This window comes from Blennius ocellaris (genome assembly GCF_963422515.1).
Source record: "Blennius ocellaris genome assembly, chromosome: 9".
Lineage (NCBI taxonomy): Eukaryota > Metazoa > Chordata > Actinopteri > Blenniiformes > Blenniidae > Blennius > Blennius ocellaris.
The window spans coordinates 16,317,454-16,332,489 of NC_137658.1; the positions used below are offsets into that span (position 1 = coordinate 16,317,454).

The 15,036-nt window shown below is 49.4% G+C and overlaps 1 protein-coding gene across 1 annotated transcript in view; it reads left to right on the plus strand.

Annotated features, from left to right (window-relative positions):
* gpc4 (glypican 4) overlaps positions 1-11,274 on the plus strand; it is a 29,407-nt gene extending 18,133 nt beyond the window's left edge. The window contains exons 2-9 of the mRNA XM_080501978.1: positions 1,945-2,103; positions 8,077-8,474; positions 8,612-8,777; positions 9,663-9,793; positions 9,901-10,047; positions 10,190-10,314; positions 10,389-10,561; positions 11,012-11,274. Of these exons, the coding sequence (XP_080358104.1) occupies positions 1,945-2,103; positions 8,077-8,474; positions 8,612-8,777; positions 9,663-9,793; positions 9,901-10,047; positions 10,190-10,314; positions 10,389-10,561; positions 11,012-11,229 (1,517 nt within the window). The 3' untranslated portion in view covers positions 11,230-11,274. The remainder of the gene's footprint in view (positions 1-1,944; positions 2,104-8,076; positions 8,475-8,611; positions 8,778-9,662; positions 9,794-9,900; positions 10,048-10,189; positions 10,315-10,388; positions 10,562-11,011) is intronic.
* The last annotated feature ends 3,762 nt before the right edge of the window (positions 11,275-15,036 follow it).

Here is a 15,036-nt window from a genome sequence, read left to right on the forward strand (position 1 = left end):
TGTTGAATTCAACAGAATAGAAAGTTAACTTCCAGCGTCCCTGTCATTCTAATCATCATGTGTAACGACGCTTGTTGTGCAGGTTCATTCATATTGACTTTATCAAGTTAAAGGTTTCAACAGCAAGCGATAAAATGAGGCTTGAAATGTTTTTTTTGTTGTTTTTTTTACTACTGGCTGCAGTTTATCTGCAATATGTACACACAAACCCCAACCCCATAGTTTATAGCGACACTCGTGGACCGCGGCCTAATTTAGCAAAGTTTATCTCGATACGGTGTTGAACGCAGTCCCGGCCACAAGTTTTATCAACGCGCAGCTAAACGCTACAACCTTGCGTCTCCATTTCAAAAAAAAGGAATCCTGATGGTTTCCAGGTAAATATTTTCAAAAGTTGGTGGGGGAAAAATCCAGTTTGTCCGACACAGCCCAAACCCGGTCGTGCGTTGTTATTATTATTTAGTTTTGTTTTCACTCGTTTGAAAAGCGATCCAATCGGTGACTCAAACTTGGGCGAAAATCCAAGCCGTGAATTTTTGTGATCCCTTAATCCCCCCCCCACCCTTGCTAAAGTCCATCTGAAAACTATGAAGTGCTGACCCAAAGCTGAACCAAATTAATCTGGGATTTTCGAGCGATTCTGTAAACAAGAGTTCATCAAAACGTCACAGATGATGTCAAACGCCAGAGTCATTTCACAACACGCCGGACCCTGCCAGTAGCAGTAAAGGCGTGCGTCGCTCGCGGAGTTCGTGAGCGCAAGCCGGCGGGGAAAACCAAACAGGCTCTTCGGTGCCGAGACGCAATGAAAGGATCCCTGTGTTCTCTCAAATTCCACCAGCCACGTTTAAAACAAAACATTATTGCAGCTGCGACTTTTGCATTCGTCCCACTGTGACCCTCGCTTTTTTAATTGGACGTTAAGCTCGCGTTTGACATATGTTGACGGTTGCCGTTTGACCAAAGAGAGTGTTTAGGTTTTTTCCTAGAGGGAAAAGAAACATACGGCATAGTTTGTGTTGAGCTTTTTTTTTTTTTGGACCCGATTCGTAAACACGTCTTATTTGAACAGCGGGCGTTTTGGAAAACGTTCACACATCATCTGTCCAGCCTGTCAGGTTTCTGAACGTTTCAGCTAATACGTCGATGTTAACAAAAGACCGAAAGGAGTTCACAGCCCCGTGTCGGTTTACAAGGACAGATTTAAAGGCTTGACCACTTGACACCCGGGAGCCTGGGGTCATGTATGGAAATCACACCTGTGCCGTTTCCACTGCGACTCCACTGTCTTCGATTTGGTGCGATTGTCCAGGGATGACGCTTTGAAAAAAAAAATCACATTTGATGCTCCTCGACTCATAGGCCAACTGTGTGTGTGTGTTTGTGTCTGAAGTCCAACTTCTTACCTGCGAAGTGGGTGATAAGTTAATCCTCTCCTCTTAAAAACCTATGTTTTGGAAGGACACGGCGCTCTTGAGAGACGGCTTCAGCACTGAACTATCAATCAGACAGGGGAGTGCCAGGATAAGAGCGAGGCTCTATAAAGTGGCCCGGCTAAAGACTGCTCTGAGCGGAGTGTTGCAATTAAGTGCAGTTAAGAGGGTTTAACAGCCAAGGTGCATTTGATTTGCTGAAGGTTGAACCTGTTATTTACCAGTGCGAGTGTTTCGTCACTGATGCAGTTAAAAATTAAAACATCCTGTGTCATGATTAATTTCACGACAAGTGCGTAAGGTATATATATATATACTTTTAGTTTAATTACATGTAGAGACTCACTGAGGTGTTTGAAAGTGCTCTTGTTTCTTTTTCTTTTTTTCACTCCAACATACAATTGACTTGCAATATTTTATGCCGATTTTGCCTCCCGGGGCCAAGTTGTTTTTTTTTCCGTCCCCATGTCGGTGCGGTGATTAACATTGGCGCTCTCGGCCTGTTTTGCAGGAGCCCCCCTGAAGGTGTGTCCGCAGGGTTTCTCCTGCTGCACGCTGGAGATGGAGGAGAAGCTGAGCCAGCAGAGCCACACGGAGATCAAAGAGCCCGTCTCCATTCAGAGCACCAACCTACAATCCACCTTCAAACAGAAGCACGAACATTTTGACAGTAAGCAAACACACTTGCACAAACACACCGACTACTTTGAGGACTTGCCATTGTGCTGCCGGTCGCCATGCAAACCCCCCCCCCCCCCCTCCCCCTCCCGCACGCGCCCCCACGTTGCACAAGTTTTGACGGACGCCCCCACCTGCCAGGGCACCGCTCGGCGCGGAGACAGTCAGTCTGTGTCCATCAGACCCTGTCCACCTGTCTCTCAGCGTCTCAGCTCCCTGCCTCATCATGCCCCCCCCCCCCCCCCCCACCATACCAGCTTCCCAGCTCTCCACATAGACATGCATACTTCAGACGGACCACACACATCCTCCGATTTAGTCTTCTCTGTACTTCCTGTTCCTCTCTGTGTGTGTGTGTGTGCACATGTGTGTATGCCTGTAAATATTGGGGTCGGGTTTCTCTCTGCTGAGGGCCGGAGCGCATGGGAACATGCAACAGTGCTGACTCACAGCGGAAACGACGCAGCTCCCAATCCCCCGCATGCCACCCAACCATGCCTTGGCCGCAGCGCCGTTTTTGAAGATAACGTAGAAGGGAGACGCCGGCTCGGAATAGAGGGGGAACCAACGGGGAAATGCCGGATCCGGAAGTTTCGAAAATCTCCGGAATTCATCTTGTGGAGCGAGATTGTGTGTGTGTGTGTGTGTGTGTGTGTGTGTGTGTGTGTGTGTGTGTGTGTGTGTGTGTGTGTGTGTGTGTGTGTGTGTGTGTGTGTGTGTGTGTGTGTGTGTGTGTGTGTGTGTGTGTGTGTGTGTGTGTGTGTGTGAGTTTTCAGCTTGTGCATGTGTGCATGCAGGTCACAGACCCTGGGATCTTATGTGTCTGTGAAAGGCAGCGAGGGCGAGTCAGTAACGGGGAGCGTGTGTATTGCAGCCAGATGTGAAGAGGAATGTGACGTGTCGGAATGCAGTGGTTGCTCGAGTTGTCCTGCCCCTCGTTTTCTTTGCTCTAACTGCCCTTTGTCCCCGTCTCAGGCTTTACCCCCCCCCCCCCCCCCCAAAAAAAAAACCCCTCCCCTCTCTTTACTCCACAGACCCTTGCCTTTCCCTCTACAAAAGTTCTCCGTCAAACACATTTGACATCACTTTGCAGAGTGCTCGGCCCACAGTTTCGGGAACTGACAACCAGAGCCACAGCTGTGTTGACAACTTCCTCGGGAGATGTTTTACATAAGTTATAAAAATCTGAACAATTGCGGCTTCAGCTGAGAGCCTCTTTCCCTGTCAGATTTGTGTTGCACAAATGATTCACAATTAAGGATTCTTTCCATAAGACCCCATTCAAGTATCGCACAATGCAACCAAATTCAGACCGACGGCATGTACACAAAAGGTTCACGACTGATAAACAAACATCCCGAATGTGAAACGGTTATCGCCGTTTTCACAATCGGCCCGGCTCATTCTCACAGCCGTGAGTGCGCCGATCACGGCTGAAGGTCAACCGCAGCCCTGAGGATTGTTTGTAAAAAAAAGGTAGTGACTTACTGAAAACACCGCAGCCCGTCAGTCTGGGTTCACAGTGGCCCGTTACCGCGTACCGTAATTTCGTCAGCGATCTCGATGGTTTTGGGAAGCAACCCCTTGTGACCAGAGGTTCACTGGTTTGTGTTCCACTACCTCCAGGCCTCCTCCTGAACCCCACCCCCCCCGGGGGGTCAACTTGTTGATCACATGATCTGCCGTGGAGACACTGGAACCGAGCCGCCTCTCTTAACCCCGTCAGTGATGACCAATGAAATCTCAGAGGCTTCAAGTTCATAGATATTTGTGGGCTAAAAGCACGTGTGTCTTTGAGACCCCAAAAGGCAATTGATCATTTTGCGTGTGACGTCTGAGCTATGAAATAATGAGCGGACGTTCTGACTACTTTTGTCACTTTGAAAACGATAGTGGGATTGGTGCAACACTGTAAAATAGTGCAACACACGTACTTATACGTTTGATGAAGGCTCATCCGTCTCCTTCCCTCTCTTCCCTTCCGTGGGGACGTCAACGCTGGTAACTGTGAATGGAAACCGTCCACACGTGTACCCAGACGTGATCGAAACTATTAGCTTGACGCAAAAAGTGTCAATGTTTATGATCTAATTGTTGTGGAAAAGGTTTAACGTCAGTTCAACGTCAACTGGTTTGTAACAACAGACACTTGTCACAAATAGATCAGATTTGCTTCTTACTTTACCTATTTAATTTTTTTCCTCCATAAAACGGTGTATAAATATTCTCCTATCTATAAAAGTACTTTTATTGCGATCATTCCAGATGTTGCATACATTAGAATTATTTCAATCTTTTTTACAGATGCAGAAACCGTGAACCATCCACATCCAAAATTGCACACAATGGTATCGGGAGAGATTTTTTTTTGGAGGAGGAGGAGTTATGAAGTATCTCCAGTAAAAGTTAGTGTCTGGAGAATTTTTGCAAAGCCAAACAGCTGTCATGTTGTGTTAGTTGGCCGTCGGTGGGGGTGGGCGGGTAGCTGTAAGGATGACAGAGAACCCCCCCCCCCCATCCCCCCTCCTCATCCCTGCAGACAGGTCGCTGCTGTCTCTGAACTGTCAGATGTGGGATCTCTTTACAAAGGCCCGCTGTGTTGTCGTCCACCTGGGCCATTACGCCGTCTTTCTCACTGGATACGGTGACGAGCTCGGGTTGCCGCCCTATTATTTCCCGTTGTCACCCTGAAGGAGGCACTTCCAGTCGAGGTGGGGGGGGAGCGCTCGTCATGCCGTTACCGACGACGACCGCCGCCCGCAAACGGGCCAAGATGAGCTGCAACAACATGCAGCTGCGCCGCGACAAACTCAGGAAGTGGTGTATGTGATTAGGCATGCTCCCATCATGCGCCCGGAGCGAGGAGTCACGGCCAATTAAGAGCCGAGCCAGAAATAGTTCTCCCCTCTCTGTGTCTCGTCACTGGCGTGTTTGTCCTGGCCGCGGCCCCGTCTGTCCTGCTTGCAGTGACCCTGTCCAGCAGAGCAAGTCTACGTCTGGGATTTAAGCGCCTGGATTAAGGCCCCTTCCCTCCCGACACACACACAACAAGAGACATCCATCTAAAGCACTGAGAACCAGCAGCAGGAGGGACAGAATCTCATCCTCTGAGAAAAGGGAGAAGCACAGGGACTAATTGGCACAAATAGGATGCAATTACTGCCTGGGCTGGGGACTGGGAGGAGCAGAGTTTATAGGGGCGCCGGTGGGAGGTGTGAGGCAGCTCCACGGCGGAGGAAGTGGGAGGAGATGGGTCAGCTCCTCTGTTCCTGTGATGGATTGGTGCCTAAGATCACTCTACATAATTTAGGGCTTTCTCTGCAACATGTGGAAATAGCGACAGGGTGGTGGTGGTGGTGGTGGTGGTGGTGAGGGGCAAGGAGAATAAAGACACAAAACTTGGAGGCAGGAGTTGTCCCTCTTTCCATGCTTTCCTCCCACGTAACCTTTCACCCAGTTTCCCCAAGACCATTGGGCGTGAGTGAGGGGCGCATATTTAATGGCGGAAAAAAAAAAGAAGAAATCCTGAAGGAGTGTGCTGCTCCGCAGCCCGTTGGCAGGCGACGTCGTGTCATAAACTGCTTTTAATGACAATGCAAGCTGCCTGGGTAATGCTGCTCATGCCTCAGACCCCAATCGGCCTCCGCAAGCCGCCTCCCCCTCCTGCTACCGCCACTCACAACACATTCTGCCCGGCACCCTCCCTCCTTAAACTCATTATTGGGTTTATCTGTTTAGCATACAGGCATTACTGCCTTAATAAACTGTGGAAAGGAAATAGAGAAGTTAGGGGTTATCCTCATGCTTCATGCCCCCCCTCCCTCCTCCCTCCTCCTCACCTCATTGGCCTTCATTCACTGACTTTCAGCTCGTGGGTACTATGACATTCCAGGAATGGGGGGGGGGGGGCTGGACCATTTTTGTTTTAATCTCTATCAATGGAGCGTGGAGCTTGGTGCCCTCTCCCCCAGTTTGTGTGTGTGTGTGTGTGTGCCTGCGTGTGCGTGAATTGTGCTGGAGTGGAGGGAGGATGGCGATGGAGGGGCTGCAGTGTTTTCAGTTTCCTTGGCAACGCAGTGGGGATTTGGAGTTAAAAAAAAAAAAATCTCTCAACTTAACCCACCCCGAGCCACGCTCACCCCTCCCCTATCTCATTTAGTGTGTCAGTCTGAAGTGGAAGTGACAGCACTGCTCGGTGTGTGTGTGTGTGTGTGTGTGTGTGTGTGTGTGTGTGTGTGTGTGTGTGTGTGTGTGTGTGTGTGTGTGTGTGTGTGTGTGTGTGTGTGTGTGTGTGTGTGTGTGTGTGTGGGCGTGTGGGCGTGCGTGCGTGCGTGCGTGCGTGCGTGCGTGCGTGCGCGCGCGCGCTGGTGGCGGCGAGTGTTTAGTGACTCTCTTCGAATTTATGGGAACTTTACATTTCAAAGCCAGTCAGAGGGCACCCACATACACACTCCAGCAGGACGGGGTGGGGGGTGGGTGGTGGTGGTGGGGGGGGAGTAAGTGTATGTTCGCACGCATGTAAGACTGAAGGTGAATTTTTCTTCTTCTTCTTTTTTCTGAGACTCTGAGGAATTCTCATTTTGTTCAGATTAAGAACGTGTAAGGGGTAGGGAGGTTTCCATGGGAGAGGGGGGACCTGGATTATTGGGGGTGGGGTAAGGTGGGGGGGGGTGATGGACATTCCTTAGGATGAAGTAGGTCATTGTTCCCTGTCTCTACTGAAGAGAGCTCTGAAGGAACTGATGAAGTGAAAGCAGCGGACAGGGGGTGGGGGGGTGATGCTGAGGGGTGGGGGGGTGGGGGGGTACAGGTCCATATACGGGAGGAAGGGGAGAGGGGGTTGCATTATTCAGTAATCCTATTGAAAATGTCTCTGAAGGACAGTCCAAGAGAAGCCGGCCAGAAAGGAGAGCGAATGGAATGTGACAACGGAAAAATGCCATTGATGGTGGTCAGTTTGAAGCAGATTGATGTGGAGAGACGTCCTCCGTGAATGGAGGGTCTGCAGATACAAGTGAGCATGACGGAGATGCTCCAGCCCCCTCCCTCCCTCCCTCCTCCTCCTCCTCCAATCCCTTCTTCACCTCCCAAAATGCATTCCTCTGCCTTTAATTGAAGATTTAATGTTCAGACAGGATCCTCATGATCGTTTGACTTATTCCAACAACTATGAGCTTCTGTGGTTTGGAGGAAGAGAAGCCTGCAGCGTCCCAGCAGAAAGCCACAAGCGGCCCTCGTCACATGCCGAGAAGTCTTCCACAGTCCAGGATAATTCACTCAGTTGCATTTGTTGCAGCCAGCCCTTGAGTTATTTGATGCTGCTCCTTCTTCAGCTCCTTGGCTCGGCCTGAACTGTGACCGCATACATACCACATATGGATTTGTCAGCAGACTGCAGAACCAAACCAGAATGTAGCAACCTTGTGCGTGTTGAGTTTTTTTTTTTGTGTTTGTTTTTGTCCGCCCCCACCCCCCCTGTGGAAATTTGGGTTGCAGGATCTACGTATCACTGTTAAGATGTAACATCACATGGGCTTCAGGCAGTAGGGTTTTACTTTGAAATGTGTGGGTTTTTGTCAGCAGGATGGAAGCAGCAATGCTTCAGTTGTTTACACGCGTCATGGTCACGGCGGAGTCTGTGCCCTTCAAAGACTTGAACCTCGCCGTGTGTTTGCGGGCCGTCTGAAGCTGCATGATGCCATACCCACAAAGCTCCATCCTCCCAAAAACATGACAGATCAGATCGGTAGACGTCGGGCAGAAGATTGATCAAATCAGCTCCGTCTCTGTAAATCTTCCCAGCCGGATGTTAACATTTGCACCAAATTCAATTTCCTTCATGTCATCTTTTAAAACAAGATTCCTCGCCGTAGACACACGCTGAACCGATTCCTTCCCCTCTCTCTCTCTCTGTCGACCGCGGGTTTCAGGCACCACAGCCAACCTCTCCCCCTTCTCTCCGCAGAGTTTTTCCGTGAGCTTTTGAAGAAGGCGGAGGCGTCGCTCCACAGCATGTTCGTGCGGACGTACGGCATGATGTACGTGCAGAACGCCGAGCTGTTCAAGAACTTCTTCCAGTCCCTGACGAGGTACTACGTGTCGGGCAGCTCCGCCGTCAACCTGGACTACACGCTGTCGGACTTCTGGGCCGAGTTGCTGGAGCGGATGTTCCGGCTGGTCAACGTCCAGTACGAGTTCAGCGACTCCTACATGGAGTGCGTGAGCCGGCACACGGAGCAGCTGCAGCCGTTCGGCGACGTGCCGCGAAAGGTCCGCATCCACCTGTCCAGGGCCTTCATCGCCGCGCGGACCTTCACCCGCGGCCTGGGGCTCATGCCGGAGGTGGTCAACAAAGTCTCAACGGTAGGCGCCTCGGTTCTGTGCACTCTTATGAAACGTGAACACATTCGCTCAAACAGATTGACCCAACTGGTGCTGGATGGACGGGGGGGGTGGTTCCAATTAAAACGGTGTGTTAACTGCCCACCCTCACACTTCAGGTCAGCGCCTCGCCCAGCTGTGTGCGAGCGGCCACGAAGATGCTGTACTGTCCATACTGCTCCGGCCAAGTGGCCCTGAAGCCGTGCCAGAACTACTGCCTGAACGTGATGCGGGGCTGCTTGGCCAACCAGGCCGACTTGGACACCGAGTGGAACAATTTCCTCGGTAAGTGGGCAACACGCGAATCAAGGACAACCCCCCCCCAACCACACCCTTCAGCCAGCCTGACCATGAGAGCGCCGCCCCGTACCATTAAAATACTCCAGTATGTTTGACCTGGGAGACGCTCACAAAGCACCTCCTGCTCCTGGGTGTATCTCTTGATTCCGTGCGCATATTTCCAGAGAGGTTGTTTTTAAATCGTGTAATCCACACCGAGCGCTTTTCCTCAATGGCACGAAATCAGATATTTTCAAAAAATGAGGAATGTCAACCTGTCGTACAGCACAATGATAATTGTGGGAGATCAAGCATGAACATGTTCCCCTTTCATTCACGTCTTGCTCGAGGTAAAGGGAGAAGTAAGTCCGGGACAAGTAGGACGCGTCGCGGGCCTTTAGAATGAATGCAGCTCGCCAAGATCAGTTTGGTTTTAATCAAGGTGGTGCACGTTTTCACTGTTCGTCACTGTGTATTGAATTCATCAGAGTGGTGGCAGAAACATGTCTAGTGGCACGTGGAGGCGCTACACCTTCTGCTGCTTCAAGCTCACTTTAGGAGCGCACAGCATCATATATTCCTTAGAATGTGCCGCCACCTAGTGGTAACTTCAAGTAATATCACACCACAGTGAAAAACATTCTGCAGCTTGTTTTTCCTCCTTGTAATTAGACAGATTATCAAAGGATGGCGAGAGAGGAAATGTTACTCTTTTAACTTATTTCAGTTGTCTGTATTTAATTAGCTTGTTTTCACTCCCAATAAATGAACTCAAACTCAACAGTTTGTGTTTGAAATAAGTATAGAAGTGAAGTCCGGCCAGGGATTTTTACATCGTCTCCCACGTGTTGATTGCGAGTAAAGTTTTTCTTTTAACGTGCTGCTTTCCAGATGCCATGATCAGTCTCGCCGAGAGGCTCGAAGGTCCTTTCAATTTCGAGTCCATCGTGGAGCCCATCGACGTGAAGATTTCCGACGCCATCATGAACATGCAGGAGAACAGCATGCAAGTGTCACAGAAAGTCAGTCCCCCTTTCTCTGCTCCAGCCACTGCAACGGGAGATTGAGTGAAAAAAAAAAAGGAGGTGGGGAGGGTACTAAGATTTACTTTGTGCTCGTTGCCATCCAGGTTTTCCAGGGGTGCGGGACCCCAAAGCAGAGCACGGCCTTCCGTTCCGCACGCTCCGTGAAAGAAACGACCTTTACCGGCCGCTTTCGTCCATACAGTCCTGATGCGAGACCGACCACCGCCGCCAGGACGAGTCTGGATCGATTGGTGAGAAGAGGGAAAACGCGGAACACGGACTGACCGCTACACCACTGTGTCGTCCATGTATTATCATTACAATAATGATGATGAGTGCCTCTACTGCTGGACTCGTACTTATAATTGGCCTGCTCCTCTCGTGGGTTGACAGACGGCCGATGTGAAGAAGAAGCTGAGGCTCGCCAAGAAGTTCTGGTCCACGTTGCCGGACACGGTGTGTACGGACGACAGGATTGCACCGGGCGACGAGTGCTGGAACGGCACCGCGAAAAGCAGGTGAGAAACGTGCCCATCGTCCAACCCCGTCCTCCAGTTGCCGCGTCTCGACTCTGACGCTCCCTCTTGCGCAGGTACGAGCCTGTTGTCATCGGCAGCGGGCTGGCCAATCAGGGCTCGAACCCCGACGTGGACGTGGACATAACGAAGCCGGACCGGGTGATTCGCAGTCAGATCGCCGTCTTGAGGGAGATGACGAGCTGGCTCAAAGCCGCGTACCTCGGCACCGACATCTCGGTGGACGCCGGTGAGTGTGTTCGTCCTCCGCCTCCTCGCCAAGCCGCTGAGTCCACACTCGGACTGGATTCAAACAAGTCACGTAGTGCGTCACCATGTAGAACGTATGTGTTTCGTGGCTTAATGTTTGGCTATTTCATTTTCGTTAAGTGTCTCACATTTTTTTAACCTTGAATTTAAACTTTTCCACCATTTTGTTGTTGTTTTTTACTTGTTTAATTTTTTTTAAATCACATTTTATGAAATAATTAAGCCATGAGCCATGAGGCTAATGACTCCAGTAAAAACATGAAGTGGAACGGTGAGTTTGTGAACCCGGACTGAAGTTGTGGACCCACTTCGACCAATAAACTTACATTTTTTAACTGTTATTGACAAGAAGCACGGCGGACGATATGCACCGTAAACACTGCGCATCTTCACCTCCGTGTCCCTCTCCTTGCCGCCTTGTCTTTTCCAGAGGAGGACGGCAGCGGAGACGAGGAGAGCGGCAGTGGATGCGACTCCCCGCCTTGCGACACGGACCAGGACATCTACTTCTCCACCCCGCCGAGCCCCGGCAGACCCCGGGTGAACCAGGTGCAGAGCAAGTCGTCGGCCGGCGCGGCGTCCCGGGGAAGCATGGCGCTGGCGCTCTGCGGGCTGGCTGTCGCTCTGCTCGCCCCCCACTGGAGATAAAAACTGGCTGGGCAGAGGAAGAGTGACCAGGAAATAATGAAGCGAAACGGGGTGGGGGGGGGGGGGGGGGGGGGGGGGGGTAAAACTGTCAAGAGAGACTTTCAAGAAAGAAAAAAAGAAGAAGAAGAAGAAGAAAACAGACTGCCTTCAGGACCTCAGACTGTCCGTCTTGGAGGGGAGAAGAGGAGGGGGGGAGGGGGAGGGGGCGGGACTCTTCTTAATATTACAATAACTTCGCTATTAACTATTTGTATGTTTTAAGGACATCAGTGTACAGCAATATGATTTCCCTTGCAAGACCTCCACCCACCCCCCACCCCCCCTCCCTCCCCCACACACACACACACAGATGCCAACTTTATGGTTCCGCTTACAACATTGCAAAACATTATAAAATTGTTCTTGTTCTGGCAATTTGATCTCATCATCCGACGCCGTGCCTTCTTCAGCGATCGCCATCAGATTAAGTACGTAATGAAGCGAGACGTCTGGCTGAACGCGGCGTGCCCGAGCCGCGTGTTTCCGCGGGACGTTCGTTCTTCCCACCAATCCAGACATCACCCGAATGAATCATGGGACGTGGCGATAAAGGGGTTGAGGAATGCTGTTTTCAGTATTTTATTGCCGCGACATCAGCCGGCCCGTGGAGCAGCTTCGGGTGGGATGGTTACTGTGTGGTCAGGAGCCGAGCGGCGAGGACAGCAGAGGTCATTTCTGTTGGTCCCAGAGGGTCCCTCAGTCTTTTAAGACCGGCGGGACTAAACAACGTGCATCGTCGCCAACGTGCATTATTTCAACCCGACGCGTAATCTCCTCATTAATGTTTTTAATTTCATCGGGGTTTTTGTTTTTTTTGTTTTGTTTTTTTAAAGCAGTTCCACAGTAAAGTCCATACCTCATGCATACTCTCATTGTCAATGCACTCTGGTGGTGAGGAGCGGGAAAGTGTCTGATAAGAGTTTGATACGTGGCCGGTATCGTCCCCTGCCGTCACACCTGAAGAAGGCAAAAGCTGACGAGTCCTGAAAGTCCTTTTTTTTTTTTTTTTTTTTTTTTTTTTTTGCCTTTTTTTCGGTGGGGTAAGCTCAGTTTGGCACAGAAGGTCTGACTCGACACGGTCTCTCACTCTTTGGAACAGACAGAGGCGGCGTCACGTATGCCCATCCAGCCAGAGGAACCGGAGCAGAAGACGGTGTTGTGATCGAATGAACGCAAGAGAAGATTATTTTAATACAGGGTTTTATGTGGAGGAGATGATGTAATTTTAGCTATTTTTGGTATGAAGATATATATTAGGTACTACAGTGGATTTTACTGCTAGATTTAGATGGTGGAAGAGGACAATGTGCACAGATGATGGGGGCACTTTGGTCAGTGTCCAGTTGTTTTGTTTTGTTTTTTTAAGCCTTTTTTTTTTTTTTTTTTTTTAGGGTTTTATTAACCCACATTCCCCCATCCCACAACACACACTTGTACCTCTTTACTGGCCTGTGACACTATAAATGGACTCATCCTGACCGATTTGATCTACCTATCCTCTTCCTGACATTCTCACCATTTCAGCTGCAGGAGGAACGTCCAGGTATCGTCACTATTACTGCCAAAATGAGTGCAATGCAAGGTGTCCGGTGCGTGCGTTTCTTTGGTACGCCAGCGTCTTCCCGCGGCGACACGAAAGACCGCAGATGCTGCGTAATCAGCTCGGACTCCTTCGAGTACGTCGCTACCATCTGAAAAGCACGACGAAAGAGATTTGTTTTTTTTTGTTTTTTGGGTGCGTTCCGATTTGATAATCAGGGGTGTAAGTTGCATCACCTGGCCGTTTCATCTCTGAAGTGACGGCAGCCTTCAGTGGCTTGTTGTACATTAACTTATGAGTCTAGTTTCTAGTCACTGCAAGCCTGCTTTAGTACTGACAGATTATCCAAAACGCAAACCACGAGACTTCGAAATGCACGCTTTAGGGGAAACCGGGGGGAGATTCTTTAATTAATTTATTGAATTGATTGTTCGGGGGGCTTTAAAGATTCAGTCTGTAAAATTCAACAACAAAAACCCATTTTGAAACAATTCTATTTGTTAGAAAACTAAAGAAACAATCTATTTTGCTTTTTGTTTGGCTTTGGAAATGACAGGTTGATTGTAAGATTAGCTAAGTTTGTCCCCCCCCCACTCCCCCCCAAAAAAAGAAGAAGAGAGAAACATCAATCAGACTTTGAAGGATTTGACAAAACATCTATGCAACCTGAATGAAATACTCCAGCCTTTCCTCTTTTTTTTTTTTTTTTTTTTTAATGAAATCATGGAGCTGTGCTTCAAGCAGCTCGATCAGGCATTACTCCCGGTTGTGTGTCCTACCAACATTTCTACAAGGGCTTTTGCATGTGTTTGTGTCACGTGGAAGAGCTGTGTCGAGTGTTTCTGAGAGTCAGAGGAAATGTTCTGGGTGATGGTGATAGATGTCTGTGCTTGCGGGCCAGGGCAGAAGCGATTTTTCTTTTTTGTTTTTTTATTTGTTTTGTTTTTTTAATTCGGGCTGGCGGGGAAAGACGAGGAGATGGTCCAGCTCCCGGATGTTGTTCGTTCAAGCCGCGGAGCAAAAGTCGGAGCGGCGACTGAAACGTTGAGTCGGGGAAGGTGCTTGAAAACTTTCCCGCCTGCCTTTGGCCCACAAGAACAGAGAAGGACTCGCCTGTCGAGAGGAGACGGCGAGAGAGAGAGAGCGACTGAGAAGAATGAAAAAGAAAAAAAAAAAGTGTAAATATACAGAGCAGCCGTTTTTAGATGTCTCTAAAAGAGGCCTTAACAGTACACCAGATTTTTACATGTCAGAGTATCTCCTAAATGTTATGAAAAAAAAAAAAAAAAACAAGATGAGATAGATGTTAAATTGTAAGAGAAAATGTATATTAAACATGTCTTAGTCTTGTTGAAATAAAGACTGCCAATATTTAAGCGGGTGTGTGTATATTTCCCAAGTGCTGCATGCAGTTGCTTGCCGATCTTACAGCAGACGTGTGCAACCGGTGCCGCCCATCCGCCATGTTACTTCAACCACATTTGAAGCTGAATATGGAAGAGCAGTGGCTGTTGGTCGTCTGGAGAAGAGAAGGTAAGTATGAGGGAACCAAGCCAAGAAGAGCCTTGTACGCTCGGGTCATCACACTGGTGCCGCCTCCGCCCGCCTGGCCTGGCTCTTCTCCACTCCCCTGGAAATGAAGAGGTAGTGAAGGCCAGTGACGTGCCCAATGTCTCCTGTTCGGCGCAAACCATCCAACCAACCGTCCCTCAATCTTTCGTCTTTGCTGCTTAGTCCATTTGGGGCAGTAATGGAGAGCGGAGAAGCCCAGGAATCCCTGTCCCCTTACAAACCGACTCTCCATAAATGACGTTTGGCATATCTATCAGGGCTTGAGAGAGTTGTGTTTCCAGTGTGCGAGGGTCCATTCATCGCAGCTTCAATCATTTAGTTTTACTGTACTACTAATTTACAGGCGAAATGGCTCCATTTGTCAATCCTTAAATGTGCGCAAAAATACTCTATACTCCATGCTCTAAATCCAACAGGAAGCCTGACATTTCACATTATGCGTGAAACACAATCCTCCAGGGCATTGAGTCGTAGAGAACTGAAATTTGCCCAGTGAATACAACAAGCATTCCCGATGAAAAATGCATTAAAATCTAAAGTCAAAGGGGGCGTGGGTATGGCGGCCGGCTGAATATCTCATGGTTATCTATTAAACAGCATGCTCCACGTGCTGCAATCTGCCTGAAACTTTACATGTCTGATCACAGTCGGCCCTC